The sequence below is a fragment of the Micropterus salmoides genome, unplaced genomic scaffold, assembly GCF_014851395.1.
Source record: "Micropterus salmoides isolate LMB-PRFRI ecotype aquatic unplaced genomic scaffold, ASM1485139v1 Ms_hic_scaffold_11, whole genome shotgun sequence".
Lineage (NCBI taxonomy): Eukaryota > Metazoa > Chordata > Actinopteri > Centrarchiformes > Centrarchidae > Micropterus > Micropterus salmoides.
In genome coordinates this window covers 35,801,988-35,821,420 of record NW_024040152.1, presented here as the reverse complement: position 1 = coordinate 35,821,420, position 19,433 = coordinate 35,801,988, and the positions used below count along the sequence as shown (strand labels likewise).

The following is a 19,433-nucleotide window of genomic DNA, read 5'->3' as shown; positions in this document are numbered from 1 at the left end:
TACTTCTTTTACGACAAAAACCACCTCAAGCGAGTGTAAAAACCTTTTTGTTAAATTAAGTATTTTGACGTTTCCGTCAACCTTTTCTAATGTGATACTTCACAGTGCACATAAAAAAAAAAAACGGTGATGGAAACGGCTACTGTGAGCTATAAAGAATCATTATCAGCAGCTTGCGGCTGACTGGAAGTGAGGAGGATTCAACTTAGAACAAAATAAAACACACGGTAAAAGAAAAATTATGTTTAAAGCTGTAATTTACAAACCAGCTATTAATTGCTCTCTGCCATCTGTCCCAGGAGGGTGTTTATTTTTTATTTTTAAAGATTTGGTGCAAAATAATAAATATAATTACTTAAAACTTGTAAATAAGAGAAATATTTTAATTTAAATTAGAACAGAAGAAAAGGGAATAACTACTTATTTTGCACAGCTCTCAGCTGTAAGTAAGATGGTCGTAGATTCTGTTTTAACCTGAGAACAAATCCCAAATAAGAAAACAGGAGAAAGAAATGTGTCCTAAGAACATTTGGTGAAGGAGTGTCTTCCTGAAACATGTGATGTTTGAAGGAACGCTCTTCATATCAGACAAGATGGCGCCAAGTCCGGCTGCCATGTTGCTCCGTAACTTTGCTTTTTATTTGTCACTTTTATATAAATAGAATTATTTATTTTGGTTTTCTTTGCAACATGCACACACACATGCACTCTCACCGTTTTCATACTATTATACCTTTATTTAACCACGACTGTCCTCCAGTCCTCCAGGCAGCAGCACAATTAACGAAGTTGCAGAAATGAGAACATAACAATTTACGATGGGAATAAATAAATAATAAGTTTGAAATGAACATCAGGGGAACAACGCCACAAGATTGTTTTTCCCCTCATCAGCTGCTCAGTGAAACGTGTCGGAGCAGTTTCCACACTGTTCCTGGGAATATTTCTCTCTCATGTCGCAACAAACTGGTCGAACCACCTGGACTGGACTGGCCGGGACGTTTTCAGCCTGGATGAGCTCACAGAGGCGGCGGTGACGTCCTACATCAGCTGCAGCGAGGTCAGCTGTGCATCACGCACCAGTGTGAGTTATAAGATCGACAAACCCTGATCCACAGCCGGACTCTGACAGCTGAGGCTGGAAAGGGAGGCGGCATTTAGGAAGACAAAGTACAGGTTTTAGCAAGGCGGTGTCAAGGTAGAGGTCTGTCCTCACACTACAGGTCCCTGCCACGGACCACCAATTACAAAGCTAAAGCCCCCCCCACTCCATTTACGACTCAACAAACTAAATGAGGCCTACTGTTGAAAGACAAAGGGACAGTTCTGACACCTTCCCCCTTGACACTATCCACCAGCTCCACCTCCCTGTTATCAGGCCTCACCTGTGCAACTGTGGAACAGCTGATAGGGAACCCCCACACCCATCCGTATCAGCAGGACGCACCCACCCAGCAGAGTAACATCACGAGGGTGTGTTAACTTTGAGGTGTAAAACGTTCTGTTCCAAGTTTGATGTTCATCCAGTTGTGATAAAGTTTACCATAAAGTTAACCAAGCTGCCTGAAGACCCTGTCAGCTAAATGAATAAATGTACATTAGGGCCAGGCAATAAAACAATAATGATAATTATCACGATATAACAATAAAACAAATGTTCAATAAATGTTCTGACCAGAAAACCACCTTTAACTTTCACTCAGGAGCAAAAATCAGCCTTTAAACCTGAAAGAAATCATAGTTTGGCATTTATCCCGATAAATTATCAATATCGAACGCTATTTTTTTAGCGTGATAACATTTTTGGTTGTATCACCTGCGTTACAGAGGCAACGACCAAAGAAAACCTCTGACAGAGAGCAAAGTTACAGATTCATGTCTGAAAAGAACTAAAACAGTCAATAAACTCCCAGTAACTATTTTCAGATGTGACCCTGCCCAGGAATCCTGGAGACCCTTGGGGGGTCCTTGAACCATAGTTTGTTACCTGGTGAGTGAACCGGTTTCCTGGATCTGCTGTGGTCTCCATGCTGAGGAGAGAAGTCGAGTCCTGGAAGAGAGACAGGAGACTGGATTGAAACACCAGCAAACATTTTAATAAAACACATCAGTGAAATCAGATCCTTACATGAGAACGTTCCTGCAACACGTGAATAAACCGAGCAGGAACCTCCGGCTGTGAAGTTCCCTTAAACCTGCATTCTCTCTAACAGCCAGCAGGGGGCGACCTCACAGGAGGCAGAAAGAAACTCAGGTCTGCACCAGCTGGAAACCCAAACATCGGCTGTTTCTCAAAACCGAGTTCGCCAAGTTCGGACTTCTGTACTTTAAAGCTCGGACTTGGCAAGTTCGACTCGTGAGTACAAACTCCCAGGAACGGGAGCACGTCGTGGACCCGTTAGCGGGCGGGACCTCCGAAAACGTTTAAACGGCTATATTCCCGCATGAAAAACTCTTAAAATTACTAAATGTGACACAAGAACAGCAGTATAATAACTTACAGTTGTGAGTTTTCTCCTCTGATATTTCTGCTTTTTGGCGGCGAAATGCATTTTTTGGGATAATCCACACAAGTCACCACCGCCGCAGGCTCGGTAAGACGCTCGGTGCAAGAACACATCCGGGTATTTGACTGTGCTTGGTTTGATGCAGACTTTTGAATTAGAACAGACGTTGCACAAGAACAGACAAGAATGCAGACTGAGAAACAGCTCGCGTCTTTATCACTTTTAAACTTTTTGTAAAACATAAACAGCAACTTAAGAGTCCAAAAAACACAGGTTTTATTGCTGTTATGTCTCCACAGGCCTCCAGACGAACTGAAGAGGAGCTGCTGTGCTCAGACATTTAAAGCCCTGTAGCTCCTCCCCCGTTCAGGCGGTGCCTTCGTAAGGTTCCTGCCCTCTTCCCCAAATATGGATCTTAATCCTCTGGAACCTTCTACTGGGTACTTTTCCACTCCATGTTTTCCACTCATTACTCCTCTACCAGTGTTTTTCCACTTGGTGCCTCATGGTTCACTTCTTCATCCTGATGTTGTTATTCACAGCTTTTTCCTGCACCATGTTCTTTAACTTACTTGACATGTGTTAACGTTAAAGAAGACCTATTATGCTTTTCCATATTTTGTGACTTATCTATAATGGTAGAATATTGGATATTAAACATGGACAAAGCTTCAAATAATGAGGTTAAAATACACTGCTCAAAAAAATAAAGGGAACACTAAAATAACACATCCTAGATCTGAATGAATGAAATAATCTCATTAAATACTCCTTTCTTTACATAGTTGAATGTGCTGACAACAAAATCACACAAATTATTAATAATAATTAATATTATCAATGGAAATCAAATCTATCAACCCATGGAGGTCTGGATTTGGAGTCACACTCAAAATCAAAGTGGAAAACACTACAGGCCGATCCAACTTTGATGTAACGTCCTTAAAACAAGTCTAAATGAGGCTCAGTAGTGTGTGTGGCCTCCACGTGCCTGTATGACCTCCCTACAACGCCTGGGCTCCTGATGAGGTGGTGGATGGTCTCCTGAGGGATCTCCTCCCAGACCTGGACTAAAGCATCCGCCAACTCCTGGACAGTCTGTGGTGCAACGCGGCGTTGGTGGATGGAGCGAGACATGATGTCCCAGATGTGCTCAGTTGGATTCAGGTCTGGGGAACGGGCGGGCCGGTCCATAGCATCAATGCCTTCCTCTTGCAGGAACTGCTGACACACTCCAGCCACATGAGGTCTAGCATTGTCCTGCATTAGGAGGAACCCAGGGCCAACTGCACCAGCATATGGTCTCACAAGGGGTCTGAGGATCTCATCTCGGTACCTAATGGCAGTCAGGCTACCTCTGGCGAGCACATGGAGGGCCGTGCGGCCCCCCAAAGAAATGCCACCCCACACCATTACTGACCCACCGCCAAAGCGGTCATGCTGGAGGATGTTGCAGGCAGCAGAACGTTCTCCACGGCGTCTCCAGACTCTGTCACGTCTGTCTCATGTGCTCAGTGTGAACCTGCTTTCATCTGTGAAAGCACAGGGCGCCAGTGGCGAATTTGCCAATCTTGGTGTTCTCTGGCGAACGTCCTGCACGGTGTTGGGCTGTAAGCACAACCCCCACCTGTGGACGTCGGGCCCTCGTACCACCCTCATGGAGTCTGTTTCTGACCGTTTGAGCAGACACATGCTGGAGGTCATTTTGCAGGGCTCTGGCAGAGCTCCTCCTGCTCCTCCTTGCACAAAGGCGGAGGTAGCGGTCCCGCTGCTGGGTTGTTGCCCTCCTACGGCCTCCTCCACGTCTCCTGATGTACTGGCCTGTCTCCTGGTAGCGCCTCCGTGCTCTGGACGCTACGCTGACAGACACAGCAAACCTTCTTGCCACAGCTCGCATTGATGTGCCATCCTGGATGAGCTGCACTAGCTGAGCCACTTGTGTGGGTTGTAGACTCCGTCTCATGCTACCACTAGAGTGAAAGCACCGCCAAAACATCAGCCAGGAAGCACAGGAACTGAGAAGTGGTCTGTGGTCACCACCTGCAGAACCACTCCTTTATTGGGGGGGTCTTGCTAATTGCCTATAATTTCCACCTGTTGTCTTTTCCATTTGCACAACAGCATGTGAAATTGATTGTCAGTCAGTGGACAGTTTGATTTCACAGGAGTGTGATTGACTTGGAGTTACATTGTGTTGTTTAAGTGTTCCCTTTATTTTTTTGAGCAGTGTATTTAAAATAAATCCCTGTGAGCCAAAACCTCAGATTTCCTCCTGTTCTGAACGCTCTGCTTTGAAGTGCCTGTTCTGAGAGACAGGATCTACAGCTTGTTTCAGACAGAGGCTGAAATGAAGGCCTACATGAAAACATCCATCCAACGATCGTCAACCGCTTAACCTGCGTACAGGCTCGCGGATACATGAAAACATAAGAAGATTTGGTTTTTTTGAACTTTGAATCATGCAAAGCTGCCATAGAGGAGTCACAGAACTATAGTATAAAAAGGTCTCCTTTAACTCAAAGGGTTTATACTTTGTTGGCAGTGCAATTAAATCTGAGACACCAGTAATAAATCCCAGGACTGCTTTACAGGCCGTAATTTATTAAAGACCCCTTTTTCAGGGGCACCCGGGCCAAGAAAGGCAGCAGGACAACGAGTTTGACACAACAGACATAGAATTTATAGAACTAACTTCACAGAAACTGCACAAAAACACAAGGTTAATATGTTTAATGGCAAGTGGATTAAAAAACACAGCATGAGAAGATATCAACTGTATAAAAAGGAAAACAATCTGCTTATATAACTGGAACCTGATACACCCCGACCATTAGACTGATTTATCTGGCACTTAATCCCACACGAGGCTGACATTAATCATCCTAACCTAACAGCAGCTCTAATCTAACAGTTTTACCAGAGGCCAGAGTTAAATCTACTTAAACTGTAGAGAATAATGCAGCTGAATGTCGTCTGGCAAACTGAAACCTGCTCTCTTTTAAACAGCAGCCACACTCTGTAATCTACAGCAGAACCCAAAGTATGTTTCTTTATAACTACGGGAACGTTAACTGTTTCCGTTTCTGTCTCTCGTCTGTGAGAAAGAGATTAAGCTGGCCGCACAAACATTTGGAGTGCACACGTATTCCAGCCTTTACGGTAAGTGAATTGGCCCAGAGCGAGCTGACAGTCAGGTTAGAGACTTTATCCTGTCAGTTTGTCTCTTTACAAAGTGCTGCAGTATGAGAGTCCTACTGAAGAGAGGCTGTGAAGTCTTCATGTTACGCCGTACGAGAACCACATACAACATTATTTATCGCGGCTTGGCTCGCTTCCTCCCCTCATTCGTCATCTACTGGACAGGTGACATGACTCCCAGTCAGGAGGTGCGTAGTTAGTGTTTGATTGCGGGCAGGGGAAAATATTCTGGCAGTAAATGTGCTGCGTCTGTTACAGAGTGTCGGCTTCTCAAGACCAAGAAAAGTCTGTTGTTTCCCCGCCTGCTGGAAAAGTGAAGCCTGTTTGCGCGAAGTTAGTTAACATCTCCAGATTTCATCAACATGTTTCCTGCCACACTATAGGGAACGCCACACTGGATCAAGTTTGTTCCAACATTGCTGGAGCTTACAAAGCTTCACCCCTCCTCCACATGTATTCACCACTAATCCAACGTGTGAAACCGAAAGCGAGGACAATGGAAGTGTAGCCTGAGGGGACAGACTCTGTGCTGCAAGACCGGATCAAACACGCAAACTGGATTATGTTTGGCAATCAGACGACCTGTCACTCCCACACAGACATTGGGAGCTACACTCCAACCCCCGACGTATGTGGCAAGGCATTCAGGTCATCAGTGACCACAAGCCCACCAACCTCCCTCTGATATCTCCTTCCTCAACGAGCTTAACAACTCGAGAAGGTCAACCAAGGCAGTGCCGACTGCTGACCACCAACGCTCTCCCCCACTGATGTCAGAGCAGTGTTGAGCAGGATCAACGCACACAAAGCTGCAGGTCCTGATGGCATCCCTGGACGTGTGCTCAGAGCACGGGCAGGGGAGCTGGCGGGGATCCTGACGCACTTATCCAACCTGTCCTTAGCCCATGCTGTTGTGCCGACCTGCTTTAAATCCACCTCCATCATGCCAGTGCCAAAACGCTCCACTCCAGCTTGTCTCAACGACTACCCCCCAGAAGCACTGACCCACATCATCACAAAGTGCTTAGAGCAGATGGCTCTGGCACATATCAAATCCTGTCTTCCGTAAAAACAGGAGCGCAGAAGATGCAGTCTCCATAGCACTGCACTCTGTCCTCTCACAGCTGGACAAGAACGCCGTTCATAGACTTCAGCTCAGCATTTAACACCGTTATCCCTTGCAAGTTAATCACCAAACTCACAGATCTGGGCATCAGAGCTTCTACCTGCAGCTGGTTACTGGACTTTCTGACCAACAGGCCCCAATATGTTCAGATGGACCACAACTGCTCTTCTACCATCACTCTTAACACTGGCGTACAACAAGGCTGTGTGATGAGTCCGTTCCTCGAGAACTGCATCACTGGAGCCTCTCTTCCAGTTATCAAGGACATCAACAGGAAGCGTTGTCTCAGGAGACCAATAAATATCAGAAAAGACTCCTGCCACCCAGCAGACTGTTTGCCCTCCCGCCCTCTGGGTGGCGCTACAGGAGCCTACGGACAAAAACCACCAGGATCAGGAACAGCTTTGTCCCTACAGCTGTCTCCCTGCTGGACTCTGCCTCTTACTGAAAACCAAATGTTGTTCTACGTCTTGCGGCTCTACAGTTTCCACTTACTGTGCCTCTAGTTCTTATTCCGCTCTTTTGTTTCTCTACTAGTTGACAGAATATTTCTGGTGCAAGGTTGTTCACACACTTAAAAATTTGTTTTAGAAATTTACAAAACTGTCAAAACTCAATAAATTATGCTTCCGTGTAATGAGGCAGCGGCGCCATCTTACAGATTTCTGGTCCATTACTTTTGGTTCCTGTTTATATAATAACCTAATGGGTGTAGTGTGTTTGGTTGGCCTGACCGCAAACAGTTATACGATAAATGAGAAAATATCATAGAATGCATAAACTCTTGTGCTGCCTTAAGGGGTTTATTTTGTCTTATTAATCGGAAGCAGTTTAAATTTGTCCTGACAGCTTTGCACAGTCTCTTTACATGTCTATCAAACTGAAGATGAGAATCTAAAGTAACCCCTAAACATTTAAATTCATGTACCTCATCTATCTCCTTCTCATCAATATTTATTCTGGAATTTCCTTTCTTTTTATTGAAAAGAAATAAATCTCTTCACCTCCGCTGCTACAACTTTCTTTTTATTGAAAAGCACATAGAGACTGTTTTATCATAGTTCAGGGTCAGATGATTATTTCGGAGCCACTGTGATTCACCGTCCAGTTCTTTTGAAAGCATCTCAGCTGCAATCTGAGGTTTTTTTGTGTCATCTGCATACATTTGGCATTTAACCCTTTTGCCACTGCCGGGAAGATCATTTATATATAAACTAAAAAGTAAAGGACCTAAAATTGAACCTATTGGAATTCTGATTCGACAAGTTCGGACAGATGACTGGGTGGAATTTATTCTAACACGCTTCGGCCTGTGTTCGAGATATGATCTAAACCAAGTTATTGCATCATGTGGACAAGTTACAACGTGTCAATTTATTTAAAAGAATTTTGTGATTCACAGTATCAAAAGGCTTTTTTTCAAGTCTAGAAATACTGCACCCACCACATTTCCTTCATCTAACGACTGTTTTATCATTTCAGTGAGGTAACAGTTCGCAAACTCTGCTGAGTACCGTGGTCTAAACCCAAATTGTTTGGCGTGTAGGAGATGATTACTGTCAAGATAATCAACAAGTTGTTTGGCAACTGTTTTTCAACAACCTTTGAGAGTGCAGGTAAAATTGGTCTATAATTCGTCGGTCAGATGCTGGAATTATAACAGCCGTTTTCCATTGCTGAGGAAATTCACTTGCTCTAATGGATAAGTTTACGACATGTGTATCTGGCATTGAAGAGGAGAGAACCGTGTTGTTTTTTGTTGTAAAAGCAGTATCCAAGCCAAAGTTATCCTTGGCCTTAGAGTGCTGTAACTGCTGAAAAACTTCAGCAGTCTCACTTTGGTCTACCTCTTTTATACAAAGAGATGTTGACTGGTCTCTCAGTGTGTGTTGTAATAAGATAAAGAATCTATTAAATCGGTTTGCAATTTCAGTCCTTTCATCACTGAAGATTCCAATTATATTCAATTCCACTATTATTTTTGTTGTTTAGGCACTCGATTAGTTAAAATAGTAGTTGTAGTAGTTTGATAAATGGCTATTCAAACACATTCTGAGACGATTTGAAACGCTTTTTATCAATTCTGATCATTTTGCTGCTGGTGATTTTCCTTTGGAACTCTCTAAAAACATCTTTGGGGGGCGTCAAAAATTTCTCTATGCAGGAAAAACCCTGATAATGATTCAGAGGTCATATATATGGCTTTTTGGGGGTGATGTCCAAAACATGCTGTGCTCTTAAAATCCTGTGGGAAACACTGCAGTGTGAAAGCGCTTTTGTTTCCATGCGCTCATTTTTTTGACAGCTACACAACTGACCTCAAGGCGAACTGAAGAAAAGCTCTTTTTGCTCCGCATTATAAGGCCCTGAGGCTCCTGACTTAAACAAAAAGTAGGCAGGAACCTTCTAGAGGTGCTGTTTTTAAAATGATTACATCCTTTAGGAATTTCTACCAGTGTATTTTCTGCCCAACAACAGTTTGCCTTCCAGAGGTGGACTGAAAAGGTTCTTCTTGAAAGAGAAAAACTATTGCATTGGCCTCGTATTGTCTCCAGTGACTCTTCTGGAGTCCAGTTGTTGCTCATTTAAGATTAAAAGTGTCGGAGACAAGTTCAGACCTTTGACCTGGTCCGGTTCTGAGCTTTTGGTCTTCAACACTTGGCTCTTTCTGGGAACAACGGTGTATTTTCACTTTATTCTTCAGCGCTGCCGGTTAAATGTACACAGTGCCATGGGTACGAGTCGCCTCTATCCTGATAGACAGGTCGCTATGGTAACGACTTATTAATCATAGATAATCCCGCCCTAAAGCCTCCCCTGCTTCCTGGTCTCTGTTCCTCTAAATGGGACCATAATTTACTAAATGAACATCATGCTGCGTTGAAGAAGACTTGAAACTAGAGACTGAGACCAGAAACTCATCAGGAAAGTGTTTACTGAGGGAATAAATCAGCTGACAAGTAGAAACATTTTCTCACAGACTTCTATACAATCACACCTTTTCCTGAGGGCGCAGGTTTAAGACGCCCCCCGCTGGCTTCTAGAGAGGACGCAGGTTTAAGACGCCCCCCGCTGGCTTCTAGAGAGGACGCAGGTTTAAGACGCCCCCCGCTGGCCGCTAGAGAGGACGCAGGTTTAAGACGCCCCCCGCTGGCCGCTAGAGAGGACGCAGGTTTAAGGCGCCCCCCGCTGGCCGCTAGAGAGGACGCAGGTTTAAGGCGCCCCCTGCTGGCTGCTGGAGAGGACGCAGGTTTAAGGCGCCCCCCGCTGGCTTCTAGAGAGGACGCAGGTTTAAGTCGCCCCCTGCTGGCCGCTAGAGAGGACGCAGGTTTAAGTCGCCCCCCGCTGGCCGCTAGAGAGGACGCAGGTTTAAGACGCCCCCCGCTGGCCGCTAGAGAGGACGCAGGTTTAAGGCGCCCCCCGCTGGCCGCTAGAGAGGACGCAGGTTTAAGGCGCCCCCCGCTGGCTTCTAGAGAGGACGCAGGTTTAAGGCGCCCCCTGCTGGCTGCTAGAGAGGACGCAGGTTTAAGGCGCCCCCTGCTGGCTGCTAGAGAGGACGCAGGTTTAAGGCGCCCCCTGCTGGCTGCTAGAGAGGACGCAGGTTTAAGGCGCCCCCCGCTGGCTTCTAGAGAGGACGCAGGTTTAAGACGCCCCCCGCTGGCCGCTAGAGAGGACGCAGGTTTAAGACGCCCCCCGCTGGCCGTTAGAGAGGACGCAGGTTTAAGGCACCCCCCGCTGGCCGCTAGAGAGGACGCAGGTTTAAGACGCCCCCCGCTGGCTTCTAGAGAGGACGCAGGTTTAAGGCGCCCCCCTGCTTCCACCAGAGGATTAATCACATCCTTATCTTTATCTGAAGTTTTAGACTCAGATAAAAGGGGCCGTATTATAGAAACTTCCTCACCTGCAGATCCTATCTGAAATGTTTGGTAGGGGTAAGGTTTGGAGCCTTTATACAGATGAACAGTTCCCATGGTATGTTGATAGCAGCCCAGGGTACGTCAACGGCTGCCCGTCATGTACGTCATGTTGTGTATATTTTATTTATCTTGTTTGTGTTCATTTTAAGTTTGTTTATTCTTTTCCATAGAAGTGCTTTAATCATCAGAAGGATGACAGGTTGGTTAGTAACCATTAGTAGAATGACTTACTGGTTCGATTGATACTTATTTTATAGCTTCAAATACACAATATTACTCTGTGTGGACTTGTAAGCTTTCAGCGTCTCTACACGTGAAATGAAGTTGACGAAACAACATCAAGTTATGAACATGCAAAAACCTAGCCAACGTACAGCAGGCACTGTTTGCTTAGAGTGTAGATAAGAATAGGTTTTTGCTTAATTTGCATAAGGACCTGATAACATGCAAAGGAGTAGGGAGGATGAGCAGACACCTGCACCCGGTCAAGTATGAGATGTACACTGAAGTAAGACACCTATTCTTCAAAATATACAACACTATACATTTATGTTTGATTTGGTAACCAATGTTAGTCTGTTGAGTTAACCTATGTTATCTTGTAGTTAATCTTTTTAAAAAATAAGTGTGTGTGTTTGAGTTTTAATAGTGTCAAAATATACATGTATAACTTTAAACAAAAAAAAAAACTGGGTTTGAAACTTAATGGTATATTTCCGATCCAGTGTTTTAAAAATATAAAAGGTTATATTATAATACAAAATTATGTAATAGAACAATCAGAAAAGAAATAACTTTAATGAAAAAATAAGGTGGAGAAATGGTAAATGGAAGTAAACGGACACTAGATGGCAGCAGAGGAAAAGAAATACACCATTGGGACGGGAGTGGTCAGCGAACACAAAGGCGGAGATTGGGAGAAGACGAAGAGCAACGCCCACCTGAAAGATGGAGTTTAAGGTGAATATAAGGTGATGTTCGAAGACCGTAAGGTTAGTTCCATCTTGACGCTTGCAAGGATGTTGCTCGGATTTCTTCTGTCCTTAATTGGAATAAAAACTCTTTTGCACCGACTCTTGACCATCTCCAGACCGGCCGCCCGGGTACATCAACAGCTGCCCAGGCATATTAACGGCCACCCAGGGTACATCAACAGCCACCCAGGGTATATCAGCAGCCACCCAGGGTACATCAACAGCCACCCAGGGTATATCAGCAGCCACCCAGGGTACATCAACAGCCACCCAGGGTACATCAACAGCCAGCCATGCAAATTAATGGCCACCCAGGGTACATCAACAGCCACCCAGGGTACATCAACAGCCACCCAGGGTATATCAGCGGCCACCCAGGGTACATCAACAGCCACCCAGGGTATATCAACAGCCACCCAGGGTACATCAGCAGCCACCCAGGGTACATCAACAGCCAGCCATGCAAATTAATGGCCACCCAGGGTACATCAACAGCCACCCAGGGTATATCAACAGCCACCCAGGGTACATCAACAGCCACCCAGGGTATATCAGCGGCCACCCAGGGTACATCAACAGCCACCCAGGGTACATCAACAGCCGCCCAGGGTACATCAGCAGCCACCCAGGGTACATCAACAGCCACCCAGGGTATATCAGCGGCCACCCAGGGTACATCAACAGCCGCCCAGGGTACATCAACAGCCGCCCAGGGTACATCAACAGCCGCCCAGGGTACATCAACAGCCGCCCAGGCATATTAACGGCCACCCAGGCTACATCAGCAGCCACCCAGGGTACATCAGCAGCCACCCAGGGTACATCAACAGCCAGCCATGCAAATTAATGGCCACCCAGGGTACATCAACAGCCACCCAGGGTACATCAACAGCCACCCAGGGTATATCAGCGGCCGTCCGGGTACATCAACAGCCACCCAGGCATATTAACGGCCACCCAGGCATATTAACGGCCACCCAGGCATATTAACGGCCACCCAGGCATATTAACGGCCACCCAGGGTATTTCAGCGGTATATGTTACAAATCGTGACACGGTGGATATTTTAGAGGCGTGGACCAGTTAAGCAACAGTGAACACACCAGTGCAGATGTCATTCCCTCCCATAACAGAGGAGGAGATTAGGGCCACTATTCTGTCCATGAAAACAGGAAAGTCACCTGGTTTAGACGGCTTCCCGGTTGAATACTACAAGAAATATATTGGCATTTTGGCTCCTATTCTACGTGGGGTACACCTAGAAGCATTCGAATCTAGCTCTCTGCCCAGTACATTCAATGAAGCACTGATCGCTCTTATCCCTAAAAAGGACAGAGACACTTCACATCCATCTAAATTCAGGCCGGTAGGCCTACTTGGGGCAAACGGTAAGATACTAACGAACAGGGCTGTAACGGTACGTGTATTCGTACCGGACCATTTCGGAACAAGACTTTCAGAACGGTGCTCATGTGCACCGAATGCAATCTTTAACAACAAATATTAGGCTTGTTGTGTGTGGAACATATGTAAATTCCAAGTTTCCACACGGACATATTAAGTGGCGGACCAAATCTCCGCCTTACGCTTTAGCCCCTCCTCTCGCTAACTACTCACTTAAGCATCAAGGCCAGAGCAGAGAAGCCAGAGATTCAAGACTCTCTCTTATTATTAAGGTCTTCTGTTTGGGAACACTTCAGTTTCCAGTGAAATACAAAAACGGACAAGTCGATAAGATGAAAGCAGCGGGCCGACATTTCTCAGCAGCGATCGGGTTCGTTTCTGGCAACACGTCAAACTTGCTAACTCACTAAAGGTGTCACACGAAGGAGAACGTCACTGCTGTGGAAAACAGTAATTTGTCATGGTATTGGTATGAAATTTAAACTTGGAGTAGGTAAGGCTTTATGCTGTGACCCTACCCAGCTCATAAGTCCCAGCTATAGTTGTAGCTATATGCATTTTTTAGCAAGCATTTTCAAGCAGAAATGAAAAATATATTAGTTTTAATGTGTTTAAACTTATATTAATCAATTCCAGTAGCACTTACAATCATTCTGATTCAAGAACTACATTCAATTTACTTTGGATCTGCCTTGAATAGGTGTTTTGCATGAATTTTACAGGACTGTTAAGAGGTTAAACAGACTTTAGACTTTATCTGAGCAGGCCTTCAAGTTGGGATTGATGATGCTCACAGACGGAATAAAAGAAAAAGAAGAATGTTGCACTGTAATCTATATTATTACCAAGAGGAGCAGATGCTAGAATTCAATAAGTGCTTGCAGGGGGATGGAAGCATTAAGTATTTATGTATGCGGATGACATCTTAGCAGTGATCTACTTGACCATATTAACTCATACTGTACTCCAGTAAACTGGCACAAGTAGGAAGGTATGCCTATATCCAATACTCAACGGAGGTTACTTCATTTAATTTCAAATGGGTACACTTGGCATGAAATACTTGGGGGTCAGGTTTAGTCCACATTTGGGGAAATAATGCCCTTAAATATAGAACCACTTTTATGTGAGATAAAAATAAACCTGGATAAATGGGGGAAACAGAAACTCACACTATGGAGGGAAAATTAATGTGATCAAAATGGCGGTTGCTCCACAGTTCAATTATGTCTCCATGATGTTGCCTCTTAATCTGTCGCCACTTCTGTTTAAGCAATATGTTAAGATCATCAAGGATTTTCTCTGGGATAAGAAAAAGTCGAGAATTAACATTAAAAAGATGTGGTCGTCAAGAGACGCCGGAGGCTTAGGCGTGAAATGTCCAGAGAGGGCGAGCACTGGAAGAGGATGGAACAGGAGTTGGCCAGTCCCTTCGGACCACCGGACATTCTTTCACAAGGAAAGAGGACTCATGGACATGTTTAACTTAACAACAACTTAACAATTGTTTAACTTAACAACAACTTAACAATTTCTGAACTGGCGCAAAAATACAATTTGGAACATAAAAACAATTTTTGGAGATATTTACAAATCAGAGACTGAATTACCAAAGGTCAGCTTCCTGGAGATGAAAACGCAGTGATGGAATTCACCCTGCGTAACACACGGGGCAGCCAGATTCTGTGAGAACTTTAATCTAGACTACAGCTAGATATTTGTAAAAATCTAAGAACCGTCTGGCAGAAAGACCTAAACTGCGAAATAACTCAAGACGTTAGGTGAAATATATAGTATAGTAATATCAGCTGAAGAACTGAGTACGTGGGTTACAGCCCAGGACCGGGCCGGAGGATCCGTCTGGACTTCTCCATCAACACTGAACTGTCAGAAAAAACAGACCAACTCTAATACCGGAGTCTCAAAGATCCACTGGAGCCAATCAGAGTTCAATGCAACAGAGTTTATGAACTCGAGCTCGGCTCCAGAACCGAAGAGGGTCAGAGCATCTTCTTATACAACCCGGCCCAGTTCCTCCCCCCTTCAGGAGTGAACTCTCCACCTACTTTCTAAATACCACAAACCACACTGTCCTGCTCCTTACTGCAGATCTTCCTATTGGCTGATTCTACCGGTGCAGAAACTTCCAGCACCTGATCCAGCATTTTTTGGGTTTCCTCCCACAGCTGACGGGACTCTCCTCAGGACACTGGGGGGGTTTCCAGACTGGGCTCTTTACAAACCTGCAGGATCACAGCTGGGTCTTTTTTTTTTCAGACAAATACTAGTTCCATTTGGGTTTTTTACGTAAGGCCAATTGTTATTAATTATGATCACAATGAGACTGGCTTCTAAGTTGTTTTATTTACATTTTAAAAGCTTTGGTTTCAGAGAAGTCCCCAGTGTTGATCATTCAACTTTGGTCTAAAACTATAAAATCATATGGATTTCTAAGCTAAGTGAACCCCCTCTTTCACCCAATAGTCAGCTGGGATTGACTCCAGCCCCCCCGCGACCCTTTACGCAGGATAAGCGGTTGATGACGGATTGATGGATTTCTAAATACTTGTTCAAAATCTATTTAATCAAATGTGGTGTGTTTATCAAAACTGTTAACTTTTGTAGAAAGAAATAAGGTTTTATGTTTGTGCATCCTGCTGAGCTGCATCAACGGTCCCTGTAAGTGGTTTTGCTCTCTTACTGTCTGAGTTTGACATTTTTATTAAGTCACTTTAATGTGTTTTATCGTAATGTGTCCACCCTGTCAGGCCGAAGTTTTGAGGAGATAAATCAGATTAAATCATTTCAAAAACTGTTTGTTATAAATTATATAGATTCCTCATCCAGTATTGAAGCTCGCACAGACGTGTTTATACAGGACATACTGGTGATTTGTCCACCCTGTTGAGTTGGAATTTTTCCTTTGTAGTTTATGGAAATGACCAAATATTAAGTATATATTTGTATTTACATAAATAAACGAAACGGATTGAAGAGACATTAAGTCATTCTTACGTCCCCTTTTCATAATGTGTGCCTGTTTTACTCAATATGGGCCTCTGCTGTTTAAAGATGATTTTATTGTAAACTCAATATCCAGTAAGAATGAGGGACATTTGGTTTCTATAAAAATGTCATTTTAGCAGCAAACAGTTAATATATCTAAATTTAAGGTGCCTGAGCTCGACCAATATGTGTTTCATCCTTTATATCCTTTAAATAAAGTAAAGAGTTAGTTATGGAGTCCAGACGGCAGAACCTAAAGCCTGATCACGTGATATCTACTGATATATTGATCCGTTAACTCTAGTTTGTAGTACAGAGTACACACACTGAGTATATGTACTGCAACCTCCAGCCGGGCTGATCTAACGTCACATATGATCCGGATCGGGTCCATCAGAACCTCCGGCTCTCCGGACACTTACCCCGCGGTGTTCCCGTCCGCTGCCCGGACACAGGCTGCTTCTCCCGGCGCGGCTCGCGCTGTCTGTCCGCGTCCTGCTCTCCGGGACAGAAACAAGATGGAGGCTCGTGGTCACGGTGTCTTTGTCCGGTGTGTTCGGTTCTTCAGGCTCGGTACCGTTCAGAGCACCGCCGCCTTTGTTCGGTTCTAAACACAACGGCCGCTCTTCTCTCTCCTCCTCCTCCTTCTCCTTCTCCGCCTCCTTCTTCTTCTTCTCCTCCTTCTCCTTCTTCTCCTCCTCCTTCTCCTCCTCCTTCTTCTTCGTGGGTTGTATCGACGGTTCCGCCCCCCTGCTGGAGCGGAGCGCGAACCTCTTCACGTTGTGGGACAATAAGTTTGTTCTGGCATCACTATAACAGCAACAAACCTAAAAGACTGGCAGGAAAAGCAGAAACCCTCGTTGATTAAAGTTTTATTTATCTTCTACTGTCGGATCCCCTCCAGAGACAATTGTTGAGTTTTAAAAAGTTACAACAAACTTAATGTATTCCAGTGTTTCAGTGTTTTCCTTCAAATGTAAACCTGCAGGGTTTTAGGCCAAACGATTACATCAGAGTGTTGATTAAACTATTGTTTGTCTCCTCTTTGTAATGTAAAGAAAACTGACAGCTGTTTAGTGCCAGAAGGACAGTTTTTTGTTTCATTGACACTTAAGATGGAGTGTCAACCATTTTGCAGACCAGCCCTGTTGTTCTGTGTGATTAGTTTAGAGCAAAAGACTGTTTATTCCTGTGGATCGAAGGGGGCTTCACGTCTGGGAATTGGCGCTCTTTTGTTCGACCAAAAGTAACATAGAGCAGTAAGGTTTACCCTTCCTAATTGGGTGATGAAGAAGTGACCAAACGACCGATGGCTTTGGTCCTGAGCCATTTGGAGGAAAAGACCCGCCCACATACCTGGAGGATATTAACAACTCATTTTGTGAGAATCAGGACTGAAAGCTGTAAATCTGAAAAGAGGAACAACTTTCCAGTCCACTGCAGTGTTTTTGTTTCCTGTTTGTTCTGTAATGCCATCTTTTATTCACCTATTTTTTAATTAAATTTTCTTGTTAATTTTCATCAGATCCTTTCTCAAAATCTGAAGAAAAAAAACGCAACACAATGAAACTTTGGATTCACTCTATGCAAACGTCTCATGCAGGTCCACAGCCCTCCCCCCTCTGAGCAGATCAGATCCCAGTCTGGAGGAGGCGGTCTCAGGAAGCCGGCGAGGCTCTGCAGGGGTGCTTTGAATCCACACTCTGTGGCCCCCCGTGGAGACACAAGCTGCGTCTGGACCACAGGAACCAGGAACCTTTGGAGGAACTCGCTGTTTTCCACAGGAGGGACCAGGGTGTAAATGTAGTCCTGGGGTCTTTATTAAACCCCCCAAAAAGTGAGAAGGGTCCAGCTGCAGCCCGCAGACAAACCATGGACTGTATATAAAAACCAGACAAACGTGACAGAAGTTGAACTTCTGTCCCAGAAACCACCGCGCACAAAACGTGATGACGTTTATCTCGACCGCTCGGCCCACGAATAGTTGTTAAATTAAAAAAAGAGCCGTTAAAAAAGAGGTGTCAAGTGTCAACGTAGTAATCAGAGTACGTTATGTGTTAATATTCACTATACTATACTTATATATTATTAATATAGTATATTTATAACAGCCTAATGATAATAAGGCAAAACCACTGTTGTACATTTTATTTCTTCCAAAGTGTTTTTAAGTTTCACAAACCAAGAATATTCTGTAATGTTGCATCACGAGCCAGATGTGTCTCGATTTAGGTTAAAACTTTACAACATTACTGAGAATTTGTTGACAGAATAACAGCTGCTGGACTCGTCTGCTGTGTTGGCTGCAGTGGTCTGTGTGACTGGGCCTATTCCTGACTGCCCCCCGAAGTATTTTCCTCTTACCCCAGCCAGGGTATGTGCCTAAAGTTAGGATTAACCTCCACTGTGTTGCTGTGCAGCCTCCGGTAACGTTACTGCAGCTATTTAACACCCGTCGGCACTTGCGGAGCTTCTCAACTCCGAACTTGAACACATTTTCGATTCGCCGCCAATTTTCATAAAACTGCCGATATTTGAAATCTACGCAGTTGATTTCTCGCCTAAAAACTTCCAAGAAGTGTATTTAAAGTTCTGTTGTTGGCCTCTAAAGAATAACAGGGTTTGCATTGGGATCCATCATGTACGTAAGCCGAGATAAACGTCATCACGTTTTGTACGCAGTGTCTTCTGGGAAAAACCATATTTGGAAGTTCAACTTCCGTCATGTTTTTCTGCGGCCTGCGGGCTGCAGCTGGATATACTTGCAAAAAGTACCTGCTCGGGTGGAAGTACTTTCCGAAAGTACCGGTACTATGGGGGGGCGGGGCTTGCCTTGCAGTGATTCTCTGAATGGGCGAGTACAGACTTCTGAACAGCTGATGGAGTTAAGCTAAAGTTGTTTGAAGTTTTGATCAGTCAGGAGGTTTCTGCACAGAGCTGAAGTCTCCTCCTCTCCTAAACAAGAGGAACAGCTGATTACAGCAGGTAATAAAGCTCGTTAAAGATCCTCCGACGCTCAGGCGACACAGACGTGATGCTGCAGCTGATCTGCAGCTCTGGAAATGTTTTAATAACCTTCCGAACTGTCGCGGTTTTATGTTTGTGCTGCTTTCTCTGAGTTATTTTAAGAACTTTATGGTTTTATCCAGTTTGTTATTAAATGTGTAATGAACTTTATCTCGTGTCTTTTCATTAAACTCCCATAAAAAAAGCTGCTTCAATGGTCAAACACAGCCTGTAGTTTTTCATTATTTATAAATGTTGATCATGGATCGTGGTTACAAATAATGATGCCTGTGCG

At 44.5% G+C, this 19,433-nt stretch overlaps 1 protein-coding gene across 1 annotated transcript in view; it reads right to left on the bottom strand.

Moving 5' to 3' along the window:
• Nucleotides 1–16,796, bottom strand: part of trim33l (tripartite motif containing 33, like) — a 59,515-nt gene extending 42,719 nt beyond the window's left edge. Inside the window, exons 1-2 of the mRNA XM_038712404.1 lie at nucleotides 16,555–16,796; nucleotides 1,988–2,050 (exon numbers count right to left, since the gene is read on the bottom strand). Of these exons, the coding sequence (XP_038568332.1) occupies nucleotides 1,988–2,029 (42 nt within the window). The 5' untranslated portion in view covers nucleotides 2,030–2,050; nucleotides 16,555–16,796. The remainder of the gene's footprint in view (nucleotides 1–1,987; nucleotides 2,051–16,554) is intronic.
• Between the last annotated feature and the right edge of the window lie 2,637 nt (nucleotides 16,797–19,433).